This window comes from Pterocles gutturalis, unplaced genomic scaffold, assembly GCF_000699245.1.
Source record: "Pterocles gutturalis isolate BGI_N339 unplaced genomic scaffold, ASM69924v1 scaffold24540, whole genome shotgun sequence".
NCBI classification, from domain to species: domain Eukaryota; kingdom Metazoa; phylum Chordata; class Aves; order Pterocliformes; family Pteroclidae; genus Pterocles; species Pterocles gutturalis.
In genome coordinates, this window is record NW_010139044.1 from 23,577 (window position 1) to 46,763 (window position 23,187).

Here is a 23,187-nt window from a genome sequence, read left to right on the forward strand (position 1 = left end):
TGGCATTTGCATTGTCTGAAGCTGCTAAGATCAAAATCAGACGTAATTGTGGGCCCTTTTTACACTCCTCTGATTCTGTCCAAAGCGATGCAGTCACTAGTAATTAACACCAGAACAGGATGGATCAGAGCTAAGCTCTTTGCCACCTTACATCATCTTACGCAAGAGCAAGGGAAAGGCTGCACCGGCTGGGTGACGGCTCCACCGCACCAAGCTTTCCCTGGGATTCCTGCACCTCCCTGTCATCGCTTTCACAATGCCCTCTCCCTCTAACACGTCTCAATTCCCACCAGCGATTGCCGCTCATCCTGGCGCAGGATGCCAGAGCAACTCCCAGCCCTGCCCTGCGCAGACGCACCGTGCACCGTGCGGCGGGGCAGGACGGTTTTGCCCGTCCAGGCACCGCAGCACTGAACACCCAGCCGTCCTCCTCCAGCAGCCAGCAAAGTGCGAGACAAACAGCGCTGCTTCACCCCTCGCAGCCACCACCCGGATGCAAGGCGCTATCTGATTCAGTCCTACGCCGGGGATAGCCTGAGGTTTATCACAGGAGCGTAGCGTACCCATCCTGCCTGGATTGCAACCATGCGCCTGGTGCGTATCTGTGAAATCTGGCAATCAGAATTAACCAGACTTGAAAAACCATGAGCAGATGGGGCTGAGGTGCTTTTAACATGCGCATTCAGGAAAAAAAAAAAAAAAAGGCAAACCTCGCTATAGTTATCAAATTTAGAGGAACTTTTGCAAATGTCACATCCAATAACTCAGAAGCTATTTCAGCATCGGTGGTTATTCTAGAGTCTGTGAGGAAAACTTCTATTATTTAAGCCACGACATTTATTTTAAGAAACGTGGCTGAAATATTTGGCATGCTCCCTTCCAAGTGCTTGATGCTTTTGGCATGCTGAGACATCTGTTGAAATGCTCAGAAAGCTACCTGTTGTAACAAGGAGCCCTCTGTGCCTGGAGAGGCTCCTGGAGGCCACCGAAAGAACGGTCCTGTTCTGACAGGACACGCCAGCCAGGTACACCCTCTGCACCCACTCACGCTGTCAAGAAAAAAGGCAGCCACACTTCACAACAGCTTTTACGTGTTTTACTGGGAATTCCAGGAAAAGACTGCAAAAACCCTACAGCGGTGCATTCCTCCAGGTGCTGTGTAAATGTGTTCAACGACTGCAGCGGCTGATTTAGGGCTGAGCCCATCGCAATGCATCCAGAGCAGAGCTCCCACAAAGCAGGGCAACAACCAGAGACCCTCTAAAGTAGTCAGCAGCCTGTGCTTCAGGCTCTCCAGGCTACTAGGGGCTGCATCCTTAATAATACCCATGTGCCAAAAAAATCCACAGGTAACACCCCATCAGTGGTGCACCTACAAACGTGCGCGCTTGCTCTCTGTACCTTTGGTAGATAATAAGGACAACAAGTAAATACACCCATTTATGCCTCTAAAAATAGTCAGAATATCTGCATTTTCTTACCCTCCCACATAACTGCTAGCGACGCTGCCTGCAGCAGGTCCTGCAGTGCTCGTGCTCAGCAACGCCGGCCAGGACCGTCTGTCCCACCTGCACCTCTAGAACTGCTCACGGAACACCCTGAGTCAGTCTGGAGAGAATCACCAGGGAGACTGAACACCCAGTCTGCAGAAAGCGGGCTTCTCTCCCCTTTCTTCCCATCAACATTTTGGAATGTAATTCCACTGCTTTCAAAAAGGTCAAACAGGATAAAATCTATAAAAAAGTGGAATTTTTGAAGTATAGCTTCGAAATAGCTTTTTTGCTGACTTTCTCAAGCAGTAGGTCTTTTGTTACAGCAATCGCACAGGATGAATGATAAAATGAAATTGTCATGTTTTAAAAACATACCTAATACACAGCCTCAAGAAAATAACATCACGAAGTGCTCAGTGTCCTGATTTCTTAAAACCAAACTGAAGAACCAAACTGTTTAAACTCCAAAGCAGGTACCCAAACATTTTGAGTACTGATTTGAGCTGGGAGCACCAAGCATGCATAAAAATAGGGTCATCAATCCTATTCTTAAGAAAAAGAGTTTACTTTCAGCTGCCAGGTAGAAGCACTGGGAGATGTAAGCCTTGGCATCACGCATTTAAATGGGAAGAGGGAAAAGTTGTTTTTAGGGGCAATGACTGTCATGTGAAGCAAAGGCACCAAGGGCCAGGTCAGGAGACCCAGGCGGCTATCCTGGCATGCACTGCAGGGACCCTGCCCAGAGACCCGCTGCAGGGAGCCAGCAACCCATGGCTCTGGGAAAAAAAGACACAAAAAGACTGTCCCCCATTGCAAAGTCCCCTCCTATTCCTATTCTGGCCTGTTAGGACTCCAGATTCCTTTGCTAGGGGAGGCTTGCATAAAAAAACACACCTCAGGTGCCCAGAGCCAGGGGAGGGCAGGGGCTCAGCCTCCCCTCCCAAACCAAAGGGCTTAGTCCCAAGTGCCTGGGAAAAGCCAGGGCTTCAGAATTTAAAAAAAAAAAAAAACCAAACCAAACCAAACCAAAACAAAAAAAACACACAAAAAACCACCACCAAACCAACCAACAAACAAAAAACCTCCCCCAAAAAACCCCAACAAAAAAAACAACAAAAAAACACCAAAAAATCCCAACTACCAACCAACCAAAAAAAAAAAACCCAAAACAAAACAACAAAATACCCAAACAAAACCGAAAGCAACCCAAAACAAAACAGAAAATAAAACACCTCCTTAGGAGCTGTGGTGACCTGAGGCTGTGATAGCTTCTACTGAATTTTATCTGACACAGTTCACCAAAAAAAAAGAGTATAATTTATGCCCTGTGTGACTTAACATACATGCTACTACACCTTCGTCCTTTGCTTACTTCAAATAAAGACGTAACAGGAATTCCTACAGGCTCCTGTGCTGCTTTCAAGATTTATTTTTCCTTTCTAAAACTGATTTTCCTTGGATTCACTCAAGCTCCATTTTAAGATCCAAATGCAGTCAGAGCTGGTCCACAAATAAAAATGAAGCGGCTCGCTCCTCCGCAGGGCTGAGCTGGGCAGAGGGCGAGAGCTGGGCGGGAGAAGGAGCGAGTGGAAAGCAGCAGGAGAGTGTTTTATGTGGCACTTTCTAGCGCTGCCACTTGGACTTTAATTTAGCAGTGCAGCGAAAGAGCAGCTGTTCACATCACGATGAATAAAGACCTATATAAAACTTCCAGCTGCAAATAGGCTGTGAGGAATTATTAATCTTAACGTTAACAGAGACGCTGTACACTCAGTCACTGGCTCACAAGTCGTTTCGGTCTCTGTCCAGGGAAAAACAGCCTTCGTGGCTGCTGGCTCCCAGCACAGCCACGAAATCTCTTTGTCTAAACAGCTCCCTGTTTCCAGGAAGGATTTTCCTCCTCAAAAATAGATGCACCTAGAAACCAACCTCCTACACTCATCCTGAAAGTGTTAGACGTACACGAGGGATGCCCATGGAAAAGGAGTTACTAACAGAACCAACCTGTAGGACCCGAGCACCTCATTCCCTGGGAAACCATTACTCCTCCTGTGCCATTTCCCACCACGAGCCTGAAGAGATGCCCTTCCCATAGTCCTAGCTGTCCCTTCACCACCCACAGCCCATCTCTAAGTGGGCATCACCTAACTGTGCAGCCGCAGGAGCTTCCAAAACCTCCCCGCAGGACAGGGACGGGGAGACTCCTCGACAGGAGGCTTTCAAATTGCACTGGAGTAAATGCAAGCTGACAACAGAAAGAGGGGCTCTGGAAACTGTGGAGGGAAAACACGGGTCCAGCAGGGAGCCCAATGCAGTAGTGCCCCTCCTTGAAACTACCCAACCCCTCGATTTACTCAGCTTCCATTTGCCCTCAGCATCCCCAACAGCTTCCAGTTTGGACAGTCATACTCACGGTCATGTAAAAGTTAAAAAAAAATCACAGGAGCGCTGTAACAGGAATTTATTACATATTCTTAGGCAGATACCCCAGGCAAGCTCATACTTGTGATCCTGCCTTGCATCATGCCGCTGACGCATCGCTGGCATCCAGCAAGCTCCCATGTGTGGGTGAGCACAGGCTGGCCCGGGATCCTCCCACTTGGGTCAGGCACCAGCAGCACAAGCTGGATGGACATGATGCCCTCACCGAAGCCCCCCCCAGCCACGGCACAGCGCCACTGCCAATACCCATCGGCGACTTCTCCAGACCCAACACATCCCACACACCCTCAATGCCGCATTATTTCTCGGTGGCTGGCCAGCGCTGCAGTAACTGCACGACTTTGAATTCGCACCCCTGCAAACTGGAGGGCAACGGGGTGCCCAGCTACGCCCAGGGGTTATCTGCTTCAGGTTCAACGCTTTTGAGGTGCTTTTCCTGCATATCACGATGACACTGGCTCGCACAGAACACGGGCAACGCAGTTCCAGGCAAAATACTTCTGGGGTTCATAGACACCAGCGAGACAGTACGAGACCAGAAATGGTTGCCTTCCCCCTAAACTTTAACTCCTCTCCCAATGACATTTATTTAAACTGCTGCTGAAGACAGAAAGCTGGGGCTATGTTTAAAGGCTTTATCTCCATAAATATTTGGAGAGCTATAAATATTGAGCCATATTCATAATATGAATATTGGACTTACTGTTCTGTTGCCATGAAAATTACTATAAATACACTTCCAATTCTTATTTTCTCTGATTTGCCAAGAACTCCTCTAAAGAGACAAAAAATTTCTTACATAAGACGTCTTGCTATTTAATTAAACATCAAAGTCAAGGGCCACAGCACAGAGAAGGAACTGAAAACTCAATGATAGCGGCAGACAAAGCACGTAGCACACTAGCACGCTATATAGCTGTATGTCCCGAGTGGGACTTACTGTATCAGCCCATGAGTCAAGCCCTGACTGCTTTCTGTGTTTGGGGAAAGGAGGGAGAGGGAAGGGAGGCTGCCTGAACGTCTGAAATAAACCTCCTCGCTTCTTCTGCAAGTCACGGGAGTACCAATGGCTTCCAAATTTCACAGTAGCTCTGCCCTTTTTTTTTTTTTAATGTACAAATGAATTAGAAGAAGGAAAGCATTTCAAGGCATATTATAAAGGCACAGACTGAGGATGTCTTTGCATCTGAAGAAGAATAGGGTGACCGAGTTCCCACCTCCAGCTCTGCCAGACAGTTTTTACTTCATCGCAAATACACGACTTGATTAGAGCAGAGCAAATTCTGCAACAGGTTTTCACGTATTTCTAGCCTGTTCTATGTTTAATCAAATTGTGTTTCAGCCTCTTTATAAAATAAAAGCCAGTAACCATGCCATGTGGCTGCGCAACCCTTTCTTCACTACAGAGAACACAGCACTTCCCAAGACCTCCGGTTCCAACCCTCCTGAGATTTACACCCACCTTACTTGGGGAATAAAGCAGATCAATCAACCCCCTTAGTCTCCAGAGTCAGGATAGCGCTGTCTGCACGTGCATGTTCCTCAAGACAGGTCCTGCTTCCGTTGTTTCAACCCCCGAAAAGTGTTGTCACTCATCACTGTGCTACTCGTGACTCCTGTCTCAGAGCAGAGAAGGGCAGTGTGTTTTGCCAGGTCTCTACACACTTCTGGTCCTGCTCTCCTTCCACAAGCCACCTCTGATCCACCTGGTCCTACAGCTCCAATTACGCTGCAGTTTTATCCGAAAGCACGCCTTCCACAGAAACCATCTTAATGCAGCAATGAAAATTGCTCAGGTGTATTTTATTGCTCAGCTTCAAGGTTTTGACCTCCAAGACAGGCTGATCAGACTGGGAAAAATCCAGAGAGATTGGATTCCACGCTGTGAGTTGTATGACAGCGACAGTGAGGACATTGCTCGATGTCACTTGTTTTACCAAAAAAAAATATTGATGCAACAGACCAGACTCTGACCAACAAGTGTGACATGAGCAGCTCTGCCCATCGTAAGTACGTAAGTACTTACTCCAACAGCAAGTAAATAAAATAAGCACAAAAGACTTTTAGATAAACTTTCTCAACAATATTCAATCATTCTGAATATTGTCACATTGAGGAACTTTATCTAGAAACAGCAGTTGCACTAGAATTTCATCCACGTACTGACGAGCTAGTACCACAGCTCCGTTTAAAGCTAGCAAGATGGCCAAATAAAATGCTGCAAACGCTAATGGCAGATGTTGCCAACAAAAGCTTTCCAGAGTAGCTTATCTGCTGCTGCAAATGGGTGACGCTTTGCTACGGTCAGTGCAGCAGGACGCCAGTGCACAGCTGGGACTTGAGGAGGACGCTGAGGGTAACACTTTCTCCTTCAAAAGGAGGTATGATGAGTACTGGTGACCAGGACCTGTGTTTTGACACCCAAACCAACACAGCATTTATACCAGCCTGTTGACTTCAAACATCAGGCTCTGGCATTGGTCAAGTCCCAAGCCAAAGTCTTAGGTCACCAGAGATGGACACTTAACCAGCTCCGTTGTGCCCAAGATGGGACTAATAACCTTCCCTCCCTTGAGGAGCGGCGCAGCAAGGAGCAACTCATCCGCGTGCAAAGCCCGCAGCAACCCCCCAGGTCCCAGCAGCGCTCCCCATCCCAGCTCTGAAGCACACAGGGAATTCTGGAGCAACGTCAGGTACATTTTGGGGTGCCTTGCTCTTGGTGTTGTTTCAAAATTGGAATGCATGTTAAAATCGTAATAAAAAAAGGCAGTACTCCTGCTAATGTTCATTTTTATACTAAATTCAAATTTACTTGTATTACACACCTTTCTAATACAAAAAAGGAAAAGAGCATTCAATAATAACTGGAGATTCGAGAAGGTAGTGGCCGAATTTGATTTTTTTAAAAATTTATTTTATTTATGTTATTTTACTCAAGACTGGAGGAACAGAAGAATGCTTTTACTCTTTAGCCCATTTTCCAAAAAACATTTGCTATTGCAGCTAGGCTTCTAGGTTAATGCTGCCCTGTGATTAGAGCATTTTTGCCCTGTCAAATCTACTGGGGCTGAGAGTTTCGGGGGCTTCACCTACGCTAGCAAAACTGCAGAGCCACAGCCCACTGCCAGCATCGCCACTGCACCCTCTTGCTCGTTGCAAAACCTCTGCGACCTGCCTCCAGCTCAAGCAGGGCTCTTACAGCCAGCAGTGGGGCTATGCCAGCTCACATATTTTAAGGTTTTCCTCACAACCAGAAGGGATTAGAAAAGGAGGCTTTGATGTGTTCAGGACATGTGCTTGAGATTACTTGTGTACCTAGATGCTAGCACATGTGCCTGCAAGTTGTGGTCTAAATTTGTTTGTCCCCGGCAGCTCATGTTTGCAGCTCTGGGTGGAGTTTGTGTAAAATTCTGTTACTGTATGCCATTTTGTAGTCAATAATACTCTATGACCTATATTGAGTAACAATATTTTAGTCTATATTGAGGAATATTACGTTATTGCAGAATAAGAGCTATGACACAGAAGACCCCCATAATGAAAACGTCATTGCACGAGAAGTGGTTGGAAATTCATTTGAAAGCCATTTGTAAGATTACTGCAGGATGAATAAATGCCACCTATAATTTAAAAAAACAAAAAAGCTGCCTGTTCCAAGCCATTTTATGAATTCCTGCATATATGGGGAGATATTTACATATTTTCTGTAGCTTTTTTTAAACTCTGAGATGACAGGCTTTATCTAAATACTGTCATACATATAAACACGACTGCTCCATGCTGTATTGTGTTTCAACAGACCAAATACTCCTCGTAGCACAGGAGGTGTTACAAGATCTTAATACAGAGTTCTGCAAAGAATGGCAGAGGTGGGAGGGGTTGCCTTTTTTTTTCAACAAGCATTATCTTCTGTGGACTTCTCCAAGGCGACAAACCAAACTGCCCCATACCAATGACACTTGTTCAGCGCTTCACAACTTTTAGATGTGCTGTACCTCTTCAAGTCACGGAGAGTTTTACACCTAAATCTAACCCTGCATGCTTTGCCCGTTCTCTCTGCTGCTTTTCTCCTAGAAATGGAGTCAGTTGGTACATATACATATATAGGAGTGAGACTATATTAAAAGCCACAGCAGGTGGAAAATAATAGAGCCCAGGGAAGTTTTTGTTTTTGCCTCTGCTCACAATCAAAGCTGTGCGCCGAGCACAATGAGGCACAGTAAATAAAGACGTTTCACACAGACAAGCACGAAAATCTTCCAAAACAAAGAAAATTAAATTATCTTTCAACTAAAGAACACACTGCAGTGAAAGACTAAATGAGCGATTCTAATTAAAACCATGCTGTGAATCTCCTACTTTCCACCATGAAGGAAAAAAAAAAAAAAATCAGCTAGTGTTTGTGCATGTACAGCCACCCTCTAAAACCAGTCGAGCAGCTTTCCAGCCAAACAATGCAAGACACAGCATCTCAGAACCACTAAACATATTGAAATTATTTCCACAGCAATCACAACAACAAGATGCCAGGCCGGGATCTGCAGGGCAGGGGGGTGGCGGTGGGAGCTCGGTCCCCGCCAGCAGCACCCACGCTGCACCCATCTATCCCCTTCCCCCACGGCTGCCCCCAGCGCCCCACCAGCGCGTGCCGCCCCACTCGCTGCTGCTCGCTTTGGCAACAGTCGGTCTCGTCCAGAACAGTCGCTCGCATCCCTTCTCCACCCCGCGCTCGCCAGCAAAGCGTTGCGTCCCCGCGTGCGCACGCAGGAGCCCGTGGCGCTGGGACTCCTGGCCCCGGGCAAGCACAGGCAACGTCGTGCAAGCCCTGCTTGAGCTTTTTCATCTGCATGGGCTCGGGTCTCTCCCCTTGCGGTGCTAAATCAGGCAGCAGGTGAAGATGCTAGGCAGGGGATGAAAACTTGGGACTAACCCTTTGTGCCTGAGCTGCGCATGCGCCTCACGCTTGGCTCAGCTCTGAGCAGCTCTCCCAACACGAAATGGGATCTCCCTTCCAACCTGCTCCCTTCCAGCTATTTATCTACTTGCACGGCCACAAAATGCTGTGGGCTTCCCGAACACTAGCCACTGTCCTTTCACGGGCAGAGCGCCGCGGGGACAGGAACGTGTGGCTTATCAAGTGCAGCGAACATGGGCACCCATGTCCTGCGCAGAACACGCACGATACGCTGGTACTGCTATTTGGATGCAGGCACAGGGGCAGGAATCAGCTAAATATAGCAGACTTCAGTGACCGGTTTAAATTACAGACTTAAACGACATGAAGAAAGGTACAGTTTGCCCAAAGACAGAGGAAAGCAACGGGAAGATTTCGGCTGGTGAAGCTTGGCTCTGGCATCGTTACACCTGACCTGCTATCAAGACATCCAGTAAAAGCTTCAGAGACACAGGGACCTCATGCCCATTAGACGTCAGCAAGCATAATGGAACAAAAAGATGCAAGCATCCTAAGGGATCCCAAAATCAAAGGGACCAAAGGTGAAAAAGTGAAAAAGGAGGGTCCAGTTAACGGCATTCACCTGAAAACCATCAGAACAAAGCAGCAACACACAGGGAACCTGCAACTCAAGCCCAGAGGGAAAATTCAATGGAACTCCCAAAAGGCTGCAAAGAGGTCTGCAAGAACAGAGGGCAGATTCTGCAACTTGCTCCCCCTTTTTCGTGCTATTTTCGGGCACTTGGCAGCCCCACAATGCTCACGTGCGACACCCAACCTCTTGTAACGCTTGCGCAAGGCAGTGAAAGTGTCTTAATCCAGATTTTGCAGCTGAGCGCAGCAATAAGGGACACAATTAATTGCCAGTGGATCAATGCATCCTTGCTCGGTAGAAAACTCAAGCACATGTTCAACATTTAATCCCACTTTATGAAAAGTTAAGGCTGTACTGAAGTGCTCTGTTGCACTGTAACAGAAGGAGGACTGTGCTCAATCTCTTTTATATTTTTCCCCCTACATTACACAGACCTGGACCCGCAAGATTTTTCCCTGAGTCGGACTGCACGGGCGGAGCTCCCTTTCCGGTAAGGACGATGGGTTTTCGCCAGCATTCACATTTGGCAGTATGGCCGTGTTATCAGTGCCCCAAAGAGCAAAACTCCTGGAGGGGGACTTCGGTGTCTGTACCTGCAGTGCCAAGGAACTCCCAAAAAACCGTGCCCGCGCTGTGCCTGCAAGGGTTGCTCACCACTTTGAGCAGGGCTGCACGTGAACCCCAGGATGCAGACTTGTAAATCCCCATGTACATCATGTCTGCATGCAAACCAAAAGCAGGAGTTCCTCGCCTTTATTGGGTACTGAAACATTAAAAACAGGTGTTTAAAAACTGCATTACAAATCTGTCTGCAACCTGTATTATTTTTACCACGTGCAAGTAAATTGATCACGAGCGTGTTTCAACCGCTGCAGTGAAAATATGCAACAAAAAAAACTGAAACATGGGGAGGGAGGAGAAAGTTTATTTGATTTCACTGCAATGACACCGTGCAACATATTTTACTTGTGTGTATGCATATAGCAGATGCTGTAACGGGTCATCTCCCTTTCATGGCACGTACCAAAGAAGATCTCGAGCTATTCTACAAGGAAAGAAATGATAAAACCCTGCTCATAATGAAAGCTGCAACGTATTTCGAGAGAGCAACTGAGTAATTTGACACCATATTTTCCACTGATTCAGCCTGTTAGTTGGAACAATGACTGATTAAAATGGAAAATCTATATTATAGCCACATAGGCTGACATTCCAAATTAGCAGGTATGTTACGGATGTGATTCTTTTACTCTTCTTACATATAAGAGTTAGAAAGTATAAAACCAGAAATTATTCCAATGGAGTCACATCGGTGTGAAAGTGATCTAAAACATGAACTGGCCCCCAGCAGATCTTCATACAGAATGTACACAATGTAACTTTCACGATATATGCGTTTTATATAATTTGGAGTACCAAGAAGAAAAAAAAAAATCATTTGCCCTGAGATATTACTTTTAGGAATAGAGGACAGATGTCTAGTTGCCAAAGCAGACTTGTAAAAAATTAATCACCTGCCTCATGCAGGTTAGCAGTATTTGGCAGGTAGGTTAGCTCAGCTCATAATGAAGCATCTGGCTTTTGGTAAAGCTGCATTTTAATTTTAACCGTGTTTCATTTCAGCTTTGGGCGCACGTCAACATGCAATAATCCGACAAGTCTGGAGCAGATTTGCTGATGGGTAACTTTGGTGTAGGTCTTTCCAACTGCAACCAAACCAAAGTCAAGTAACAACTGTGGTTCACGCCCAGACCACAGCCTCACGTATCATCTGAACTTCCCTGTGAAGCCATTTTAAACCCAGTCCTCAACCTCTTACGCATCCACAGTCTTCCTTTCTTAAAACAGCTAAATTGACTAAGAGTCAGCAAAGTCCTAAGCGTGTGCTCGAATTAAGCAGGCTAAGCTGACTGACTTCAGGAGTGTCCCAATGCTGCTTTGAATGTGGTTTGGTTCGAGCTTTGCAGGGTGGATTTTTGGGGTTTTTTTGTACCTGAGGTCTGGTAATTTGAGGCAAGCAAGAGGTCTACCCAGGTTGTATTTTTCCTTAGAAAAGTGCAGACCCATTCGCAGCACTTTTGGCTAACCAGAAGCATCTGCAGCTCCTTCTCAGATGCTGGGAGGGCAGAAGAAGAGCTGCTGAAGCTCAGAGCAGTCTGCAGAACTATGGCCTTCTGATTCTGGGACTCTCGTCACTTCTAGGTGTCCCTCCCGCTGCATGAACTGTCAGTGAAGGGTGCTTCTACCACAAACTCACTGGGAAAAAAACCCCCCACCACTGTCCTTGTGAGAGAGCAATCACTGTGCAGATGCAGGGGCCATTTTTTAACATGAATAGCTCAGGCATTCGAATAATGTTCCCAAAAGACAAAGATCTATTAGAGCATGAATGAAGCAATTGCCAATTTTTGTTTTTACAGTATGACCATTTTTAAAGCTTTCAAATGTGCCAAAACCCTCAGGAATCTCACTGGCTGTTTTTTCTCTTCTTGTATCACTTAAGCCGAACAGTTTGTTTCTGATACTTTTTTTTTAAGAAGAAATCTAAGAGAAAACAGATCACACCACGAGCTCCTGAGCTCTAGCAGAACTTGACAGAGAGCACAAAGGAAGGAACTGGGAACAGTTAGCTCCGTAAGCACATTTGCAGCAGCCTCACTAGAAGCACCACAAAAGCCTTTGCCGGGCTGCTGCGGCTTGTGCAGGTATTTTCCTAGCACACCACTGCAAAGAAATTGCCTGTTTCAACTGCTGATTACATAATTTTTTTGTTTCCACCTTAATTGAAAACCACGCACAGATACTCCCCAGGCCCACAGACACGCTTGCACTTTATTTAGTTACGTAGACAAAACAAGGCAAGGATTTTTCTTATCTTGCTTGGGACCTGACCACTTGCAGGAAAGAGGAATGGCAACTTCTAGGAAGAAGACGAGGAGACAGAGCAAGAGACACGGCATCTGCAACTTCTAGCAGAAGTGATGCCTTATTAAGCAGGGGGCAAAAGGGATGGAAAGGACAAAAAAACCCCATAGCACTCAAACAGCCAAGGCTGAGTCCTGATTCACAGAATCATTAAGGTTGGAAAAGACCTCAAGGATCATCAAGTCCAACCATCAACCCAACACCACCCAACCCACTAACCCATGTCCCCAAACACCACATCCACACGTTTTTTGACCCCCTCCAGGGATGGTGACTCCACCACTTCCCTGGGCAGCCTGTTCCAATGCCTCATCATTCTTGCAGTGAATAAATTTTTCCTAATATCCAGCCTAAACCTCCCCTGGTGCAACTTGAATCCCTCCCTGGTGAGCAGTGATACATGTTTTTGAGGTTGGCTTCCAAAACAATGATGAATTGCCCTTTCAGACAATGTGCAGAAAAGCCTCTGTCCACACTGCAAACAGTCCACCGAGGGAAAGGATGCAGCATGAGACCTGAGGACAAAACAAACGAGGAACAGAAGAAAGACTGCTACATTTACATTCTGTCTTTTTGGGTCTTGCCCAGACCTCCATCACATTGTTCCTAGACACTCAGGGTGCGTGTGCTGCTGGCCACCAAAGCCAGCCCAAGGGAAGCAGAAGGGATGGCTCCGCAAGCAGCGCTGGAGATAAAGGTGGCTCCTCTGCTTCCTTCCTGGTCTAACCTAGAAGGTCTTTGCCTTATCAACTGCCACCAGAGGACAGCTAGAAGATACCCCACACAGTGACAGCAACACCACTGACTGCCTTGTCACAAAGGACGAGGTAGAAAGGAAACCGGGAGGGACCAGGGAAGCGGAAAGCTGGGAGCTGATAGCATCACCCCCTGTCCCGAGGGAACGGAGACAGAAACGGCGGAGGACTGGGAACGCTTTCCAATCCCTCCTCCCTCAAAGCCACCACTAACTTCTGCTTCGCCGGCAGCCAGCGAGTCCAAGCTGAAGCCCAACCTAGAATGTTGGGCTAAATCCTTCAGGCTGGAAAGCCAGGTTGAGTATCTCAGCCTCCGAGCAGCCGGGATACGTACTGCAGCACCCGTCAGGCCGAGCGTGGGCGAGGCGTCGCCTTTAAAGGAGAGCAGAGTGCATCCCCCAAGCGCCGGCTGGTGGAAATTTCGCTTTTCATCTGGAAAGGGCTGTTGCGCCAAACAGCAGAGTCCTGTCCTCAGGACTGCTCATAAATCAGAGCTGAAGTTGCATTTTCAGGGTCATGAAATCTCCTCCGGCTGACAGCAGCACACTTTCCAGAACGGCTCCCTTCTGGACCTGGCCCTTCTCAGGGAGCCCACTGGCTACCTGTATGGCTGTGCTTGCGGAGCTACCCCGGGGGAACAACTTCATGGGCAATACCAAAAAAGAGAAGCTCCCCCCTTCCCCAAATACTGTCTTCTAATGATGAAAAACTGTGACAAAAAGCTTTCAATGGGCGTTCTTCCATTTGGTGGATTTATAGAAGCAATAGCAGCCTTAAAACATCTGCCAAATCATTCTACTTTTCAGTTTTGATTATCTGCCTGCTAGCTTGAGGTTAGCTTTAACTATACAGATGCAAGAAGTGAGAAACCCATTCAGCTTAGATTTATTCTTAAGAAGTACCGGCTGTCTAAAACCAGGTTATAAAATGTAGGCTCCCTGTCTGGTCTGTTGTACGGTTGCGTGGCTCTGTGCTATTAATTGCAACCTGGCTAGCAGGTGCTTGCCAATGTCTTTATATCCTCGCCGTAAGAAAGGATTATATTTCCATCTGGATAAAAGGGTGACGCTGTCTTCTAAAAAGAAGTTAAGAGCAGGACGGAGAGGAAGTCCACTGTGGCATGACAAGCTGAATCACTGCTTACTAACGAGAATACGCCCTCTTCCCTGCTCTGATGGACCCAGAGAGAGAAGGGGAAAGCGGCGAACACGGTTTTTTCCACATCCACTCCTCTTGGTCAGGTGTCAGATGGCCATGAGCTGCATCCACCAGGGACTGTTTTCCTTCCCATTCCCTTGACTCCCCCAGCAATGGTGGCAGCCCTGTTGTTCAAAGCAAACTCGCAGCACTGAGGGACCCCTACCAAGAAAAGCACTTACGCGCACGCTGCAGGTGTACGAGAAGACCCGTACAACGGACCTAAAAATTAACCACGGGCTCGCTCTTGCTGTGCAGCATCAGAGCACTGCTGAGAAGGACTTGCCCCGCTCTGTCGTTAAACCATCTATGAAGCCGCGTGCATGAGAGCTGCTGTATGAGACCGTGATGTGAAAACATACGGCCCCCACCTGAACGCATCTGCAGCTGGCTGGACTGACTGCTGCCCCCGACTTACAACGGTTTGATCGAGAAGGCTTTCAACTCCCTGAGGGGTCTGCAAAAGGTATTCATAGCTCTTGAGTCTGGAAGATGAGAGGACTCTACGACAGATATCTGCCGTGGCCAGGACCTGGACTCCTTGAGCTCGTTATCTGAAAGCAACAAACCCAACTGACACGGGGGAAGCAAACAACAACCCGCTCCCCGTGTTACCGGGGCGCGCAAACAGCTCCGAGGCATGCCGGTGCCCAAGGATGGTGATGTGGAGATGTACAAAAACACCGAGGCAGCCATTGCTTTAGAGAAGAATTTGACACTTGTTAGTCTGAAGGGGATTTAAAAATCCCAACATATGCCCCAAGGCCTTTGGAAACTGGACCCAAAGTGCCTACTTGAGATCTTGTTGAGAAACGAGACAGCCAACTCTTGTGAGCGAGCCTCCTGGCACCGACAACATTCTGACTATGTAAATCAGCAGAGAAACCATTGTGTTTTGCCTGTAAAATGAGTGAGTTCAGACTATTCATCTGTTCACAGGCTCAGATCAAGTTCTGTATTGGAGCGCACAAGCCATCCACAACCTCTACCATCTCCCTGCACAGCGATACAGGCAGCATTCACTCTATCTTCAACATTAACTTATTTTTCCAAGAGGAAAACAAATTCTGGCTAGTACCGGTTACCTAGATAAAAAAGGAAAACCCCTACAACTCTTTTTCTTCCCTTTTTCTAACCAATTTATCTACCTCGTGTCAAGAGTGATCCTGAAGAAAATTCCTGGCATATTTTGTGTCAAAAAAATGAATAATAATCGTGACTTCTGAAAGTGTTTACTAGACCACTCTGTGTATTTGAATATTTTCTTTCACCATTTAGTCCAGTCTTTTATGGGAGTACATCATACCCTTTAATTAAACATTCTTGAGTATTTGGATTTTATCTCACAGATACACCACACCCTGCTTGTAAAAATTCCATCTCAGGCAGCCAAAGTGCTTGACTTACTCCAGAAATGAGTTATTAATTAGAGTATCTATAGACCTTATATTTATAATCTGGTGCCATCCCTCCCCAGGGAGCCCAAACTTTTATCTGCCAGATTACTTACCTGCAGTTGAAACAGAGCCATTGCTGGCTGGAATGTAACCCCCATCTTGTGCAGCTCCTCTCTACCACGCTCAAAACGAAGAATGGGAGATTGGTCCAAATGGAGGACTTTGGGTTTTTTTTATATTTTGGATACGAACCTCTTGAATTAAATTCACTTTGCTTAGAATATGGCTGTGGCTATCTAACTCTGTGGGTTTCCCAAAGTCCCCATTCACTTCATCTTGCTCCATTCAGAGAAATCCTCACCCTAGTCGTGAACTCCTGCAAATGTGGAGGTGCCAGGAGGATGTTAACAGGCATGATGATTTCGCTCCCCAAAGTGGTCCCAGATTTCACCCTCACCTGGCACCGCTTGCACCTTCATACCGCCCGATGCCAGCTGGGGCACCAGCCCTGTTCTGACTCAGAGCGGGGAGTACCCCACTGTGAAATCACCGAAGGCAACAACAACTCGCAAAATACTTCCCCAAGCCAAGGGGTAAAAGCCATTGCCAGCCATGAGCTCACCAGCACCGCTCCCCGGCACTCTCGCTTGCCAACCTTCTGCAGCTTTTTTAGTTCACTAGATGCGCCAGCTCATCCCATTCTCAAAACATTTAGCAATCAAGAACAGCGATAGCTTGGGGCTGCCACAGCAGCCAAACACCCAAACAGGAAAAGACGAAATGGGAGAGAGAGAAATACTGCATTACTGGGCTCGTTAGCCCTCACAGGCAACTTGAAGCGCTCCAAACCCTATCATTCCTAAGTGCGGAAAGGAGGGTGCAGCCATCCCACAGAAGGAAATCCATAGGAAATCCTGCTGGCATGAAATATGCCTGGGAGACAGCCCGCAGGAGCCTCCACGCAGGTGATGGAGAAATGAGAAGGAGCGAGTGGCACCTTCCAGCACCGGGTTGGGGCGAGACTCTTCCAAGGGTCAGCATAAACCCCCCCGGCAGCCTGCCATGCCCAGCGCTGCCTGCCCTTTCCCAGGCACAGGTTTGGCAGAGAAGAGTCATCTCATACACCGGTGGGCACTCAGCATGCTGGCGGGTCCCAGTGCAAAGCTCTTCAGCTTTACATCTGTCCTCCTCCAGCTCCACCAGCCTAGAGGAGCCACTAGAACCAAGGAAAAAATTGGTCTCCAACCCTGGACGAGAGACTCCTGCCCTCCTACATCACTGCTCTCCTTGTCCAGCATGTTTGCCTTGGAAACTTTTGATTCGTGGGCCTTCCACCTCCTACAAGAAGAGATGGAGCAGCAGCAAGGAAGCTAACGTTGCCTGGAAAAAAAAGATAAACACTCTCCGTCTGCAGAGAAAGCAGCCTCCTGGCAATTTTGCTGGGGAACCGTGCCATGAGCAGCCGATGCTTTCTGGATTTACTTCTCTGCCTTAGCATGCCCTACAGATATGTGGAGGCATTAGTGTGAGAAAACCTCCCGGCTTGGGAAGCAGGATGCTGGTGAGAGGGGGTTTGAACATTCTCCGACTGTCAAAGGTAAAGGGGAAGAGCTTTAACAAAAGCAGAATTGAGGCAAGCTCCCCCAAAGCAGTGACATAAGAAAAACCTGACTGCCCACACGGGGCAAAAAAAGAACACAAAAGGGTAGTGCAAGAGGTCAGAGCAGTTTTATGAGGGGTTTCCCTGCGTCAACACAATAGAAAACAGTGTGAAATATTACAGGGAAAAGCTTGATCCAAAATCTTTCATCTGAAGACACTCAGACACGGTTTGAGCTTTCATCTGGGTGTGAATTTTGAAGCTTGGGCTCCTTTCTGTATAACGCAGTGAACTGAACCAAACCCAGCCCACACACCTGCAACATCTGTAAATACGTTGATTCAGAGACACATTTTACAGCTTTTGTCAGTCAGCGACTTATCAGAAGCTACTCCCTAGATTTCCTCCTCCTCCTTTCATTTATTTATAAGTACCTTAAAGTATTTCTTCATTTGTAAGTACTTATTATTTCTCTTATGAAAAGTATTCATAAGTACTTTCTTTCTTTTTTGGAAGTACTTCTCATCCATCCATCCAGCTCTAGTCTAAGGTAGAAGCTTTTAAGTCTTTCCTCAAGCAGATAACTCTGGCCAGGATAGCAGTGTCAGCATGGAGAAGCTTTTTGTGGCCCCTCTTTATGTTTCTGTTCTTTTTGGAGAAAAGGATGTTCAGGTTGTAATAAAAGGACTGAAAAATACATTAATCCTTATTAAACCGGTAGAGGCAATTGACAGGGCTAGGACTGGCTGCTTCCTCCTCTCTCCCTCCATGCCCTTCCGCAGCTTCCTCTCCTCTCCTCTTTTCTGACCCTTGTTTGTGTTTGGAAGCAGCACGCTCGCTCCCAGCAGACCCGGACAGGGGATGAGAGGGGAAATGTCTGGATGCATTTAGTCCAATTAAATGTTGGCATCACATCGAGTCTTTCCAAAAAGCACGTAGGAAACTTGAACCGCCGGGCTGGCCGCTGTGAATGGATGCCTCCCCGTTTACATTTCCTCGCATCAAGCCACGAACAGAGTAGGTATTGTCATCAAGCATGTCTGCCACAAACCCCTCTTTAGCATCGTTCACAAATGTTCTGCTAAAACCTTTCGTCTCTCAGCAGATTGCTTCCATAATCCCACGTCACTGACGAGTTTTGGCAGAGCTAAAGAGCGAACCAAAAGTTGCTGCTGACAACTCCCCTGGCTTTGCTCGCTCGGCTGCCACAGCAGCACGCAGATCCTGCAGCAGCGTTCCCTGCCCAACGACACCTCAAACTCACACTGTTCCTGCCGACGCCGCGCTCGCTAACAGGCTTGTACAGCAAATAAACAAACGCACGCGAGCCCTGCACGTGGGGTCTGTACATCATCCCGAGCCACCCAGCCCTCCGACGAGCCGCTGCTCCGACAGGAAGGGTCTGCGGCACAAACTCAAGCAGCCCGCGCACAGCGGCAGCGCCTGCCTCCCTCCCACGGACGGTGCCCCGACACCCGTGGGTCCCGGGGCATCCGTGCAGCCATGAAACCTGGGCTCCCCTGCACAGGGGGTCACAACCCCGAGAGAAGGCACTGAAAGTTTAACTTCTGGGGGAGAAAGAAGCAGCTGAGGGGGGACAGGCACAGCTGGCTCTCTCTCTCTACTTTTTCTTTTTTTGTTTTAAACAACTAAATCTTGTTCTTCCCACGCCTGAGAAAAGTCCTTTAAAAATTAATAAGACCAGTCACATAAACGAATTAAGGGTCAGTTTACAGTGCTATTAAATTAAATGCTTTATATGCAGTAATTGAAGAGTTCAGTAGAATTCAGGAAATTCAGCCTCAGATGCTTTCGAGAGCGGATGGAGGGATTTAAGGAACTTCTTTAAACAGAAGAAACCCAAAAAGCCTCACTTCGCTCAGCATTCACTGCAACATTTATCCGAGATAAGCAACCTGTGCTGCTCGTTACACATTTGAGTACCTGCACAATAGGGTGGCCCCCCGCAGACGCCTTCACAGCCCCTCGACTGCCTTCTGTCTCGTAATGGGCTCGGTGGTGGGATTTCGGCTGCACTTCAATACGCAGCTCATAAGGTCCTGAGTGAGACGGCAGCTGCCAATCAAGGGCGGGCAGGGATGGGCTATAATGGAAAGGAAAACGGATTAAAAATTAACATCAAGTACACTATCACCAACCACAAGCATCCAGCACTATTACTTTAGAGACTGTGTTTCGCAGTTCATCCTTCACCATCTTACATTTAAAATTTCATCAATATAGATAATGCCACGACATAAGTAATTTAGGAGGTAATGGTTATTTTATGAAGATTTATGGGTCGAGCTTATCTGATGGCCCAGATGCTATGCAATTTGTAAACAAAATGGAAAACTGTTAAAACACAGCTTACAAGTATCTTAATACATTGATTCTTGAACCAAAAGGAGAAAGGTAGGCAGCAAGACACGGAGGAATTTAAGGATTTCTGCTGTGCAGGTGAATGCCAAACCAGCTCTGGAGGAGTTCCGCATTCAATGAATCTAATGGATTCCAACAAAACTGTTCAGTCTACAGGGGGCGGAAAGAAGAAGAAAAGCCATTTCCCAGCTTCCTTCCCAACACAAACCGCGTCAGAGGGTCTCAAAGGGAAGCCAATCTCTTTCTGGTTCACGCGCTACAAGGAGCAAGCTGTGAAGTCAGACCTTGCTTACAAATCCTACTAGCGAGGACACACAAGCCCAAAGAAAACCCCACTTGCTCTTCTGGCCCTATATTGACTCTGCAATTAATGAGAATATTAAGGACGCATTACCATCACACAAGCAAGCAGGCCCGGCAGCGTGCGATAAGTGTCATTCTTAGAAAAACACTTCCAGCATAAAACTACACTTGAAAATAGTCAGGAGAGCTTGGCTGTAAGAAATGCCACGCTGATGCTCTGCATTGGAAAAAAAAAAGAAAGAAAAAAAAGAAAAAGAAACAGACAAGCACTGCAGAAACAGTAGGCATGCGGCAGATTTATTGATTTCAAAATCAAAGCGAACAGCTTCCCGATGAAAACACTAACTTTATGTCTAGCGTCTATTCTTTCCCTCGGTGAATTCTCCTCACCAGGTGTCCTTCGAAAGCCTTTACAAGCTGTTAAACGGCACAACCGCAACATACTACCCTGCCCTCTCACACTAAACTTTATCACGTCTCCCATCAGCCCGGAGAAGATAACCAGCAAGCAGAAAATCACAGTCCCCCAGCCTTTGTTGTCACCACGCACGGGGCTACCTGCCGTGGCGAGAGGGCTCGTCCCGCCGCAGCATGCTGCCGAGGAAGCCACAGGGCTGATTAGTCTGAGCAGCGTGAATCACAGCAATGAGCTGGCTGGGGGGAAAGGACGCAGAAGAGCTCCCACACTGGATGCGTATATTACAAGCACATAGGCAGCGGGAGACCAGACACCCCGTTTTACCGTTCCCGTCATCCACATGCTAACCCAGCGCGCCCGCGGCTCCCCAGGCTGTACAGCTCTCTCGTCCCACAAGCATCCCTGCTGTCCCCCGCTGCAGGAGAGAGACTTTAATAACTTGCTTTTCTTTTTGCTGTGCCTTTTTATTTTTTAAAGTGCTTATCCAGCCCTTTATCACCAGCGTATTTAACCCAGAGCTGCTAGCGCACGCGTGCACATACACTGATGGGACTTCAGGTGGTGCCAAGTTTCTCAATCTTTCTTCACTGCTTATAAATCTGTGATTTGACTGTCTCTAGACGTGCACTACATGCATTACAAGGGTCAGGCTGCAGCCACCAAGTCCCAGCCCTGGGTAAGGACCACCAGGACCACCCTCACCCCCTGGGCATCCCCTGCCACCCCAGCACGGCTTACTGGCAAGTCGCAGGCTGCAAGCTTCCAGCTACTCTGCTCTCCAGCCCTCAGGACATGATAATTACAGAGGAGGGGGGGAGAAGAAAGCAGCCATACAGCTCCCAGCTCAGCCCAAATGGGAGCTCATCCAAAAGAAAGATGTTGCCTCTGGGAGAGCTCCCAGCTCCCATCAACATCTGGATGCAGCAGGAGCCAGCGGGGCACTCTCTGCAGAGGCACAGACCCCGCCAGGGACAAATCCTGAATTTGGCTACCGCCCCCCACGAGCACAGGAGCCCCAGCCCTGGCTAGAGGTGGGACGCTGCGTCCTCTGAGCTCCTGTGCAAGCCTTTCCCCCAGAACAGCCAGGGCCCACCGTAGGGACAGGGAGAAGCAATTCTGCTACCAGACACTCATACAAAGAGACAGCAAAAAATTACAGGCAGTTGGCCACTGTATATAGCCACAATTCTGTGCCTAGCACGCTAGGTACACATACTCTAGTCTGAAAAAGTCTCTAAAAAAAAAAATTCTGGAGAAACCCTGTTTGACTAATGATAAATGACAAAGAGCAGAGCAAAACAGCTGTGTCTCTCCTGCTGATGATCAGCACACATTCTTAAACAGATGTTTCTGGTTTTAAGTAAATTCTCACTTGATGGATTTTTTTTTTTTTTCTGAGGACACAACACCTATCAGATTAGAAATTTTTAATACAATTGAAAAAGGACGACTCTGACTGCCAGCAGGTAGCCCTTAAGTGAAGAGGGATTTTTTTTTTAAGATACATGGAAGTAATAGTTCCATAATTAATTACATCTCTTTGAAAAACAAAGAAAAACCCACCAAAGCCCCTTTCAAATCAGCACCTGAAAATGGCAGTATAATTAAGTTGTAAAATTCATGTTCTCAAACAAAGCCTGAAAACAAAAAACAGTTTGCTGTTAGCCTGCAGTCTACCACTGAAATTCCAAAATACCACCTGCCCAATTACAAATTGACAATTAATGGCAGTTTTCCTGATAAAGGAAGCAGAGTGATGCATTTAACAGTGTCATGGGCTGGGGCTGCCAGAGCTATTTCCTATGTTAGGTTATCTTCATCATGCACTTCATTTCCTGCGGCTAAACGTGGTTAAAGGAAAAAGTCACCGAGCACATGGTGTAGTGGTAAAATCAAATCTGGTCGCTGCAAACAAACCGTATCAATCAGAAAGGGCCCAAACGACCTCACCTCGCTAGCACGGCGTGGAAGGGAGAAGATCCCCTCCACAGGGGTTAAGAAGAGAAAGGAAAGGTCTTCAGGCAGCCTTCCTATCAAATACACATCGGTGTGTTCCCTCAGATCGAATCTGCCACCAGCTGGAATCCTGTCCCACTCCTTTCTACGCCACAATAAATCTAAGGGCAGTCCTCCCGAACGCTGTCATGAGAGACGGTTGTTTCAGGGCGGGTTCGCAAAACCTGGTGTTAGGCTGCAGAAAACTCGCTCAGCGTTAACTCACCCTCCATAAATCAGATTACAAAACAGATGAATAGTGATTTATTTTTGCATACACCAGATACGCAATATGATTAAATCAAAAACAGATTAGCCAGTCTGGCTGACTTCTGCCTTTAGCAGAAAGATTTATCAAGTTACAGAAAAAAAAAAAAAGAAAAAAGATAGAAAGATACTAAGCAGCACACTGCAATATAGACAGGGAGGAAACAAAGCCAAAAACTTCTACTAAACTTTGCAAAGGTGTTTCAGCCCCACTTTCACATGACTGCTACACATTTGGGAATTAAATTACCACTACACTTTCTAAGCTACTAGATGCCCAAGGCCACCTGAAAAAGAGATTTGCAAATATTTTCATCCTTAACTAGGCTGCTGTGCAAAAGGCATCAGAACAAGTGCCAGCGTCGCCCAGGGACTAATCCTGCTTGTTGGCCAAGTACCACGGCGTGGAGTCATCTACCCCAGACAGCTGCCTGAGAGCAGCCAAAGCCGCTGCCTGGAAGAGC

General features: G+C 47.2%; 1 protein-coding gene across 1 annotated transcript in view; it reads right to left on the reverse strand.

Annotated features, from left to right (window-relative positions):
- The window catches only part of NFATC1 (nuclear factor of activated T-cells, cytoplasmic, calcineurin-dependent 1), a gene marked incomplete at its 3' end in the record, with an annotated part of 40,389 nt that overhangs the window by 11,013 nt on the left and 6,189 nt on the right, over window positions 1-23,187 (reverse strand). Inside the window, exon 2 of the mRNA XM_010083238.1 lies at window positions 19,303-19,462. Coding sequence (XP_010081540.1) covers window positions 19,303-19,462 — 160 coding nt within the window. The remainder of the gene's footprint in view (window positions 1-19,302; window positions 19,463-23,187) is intronic.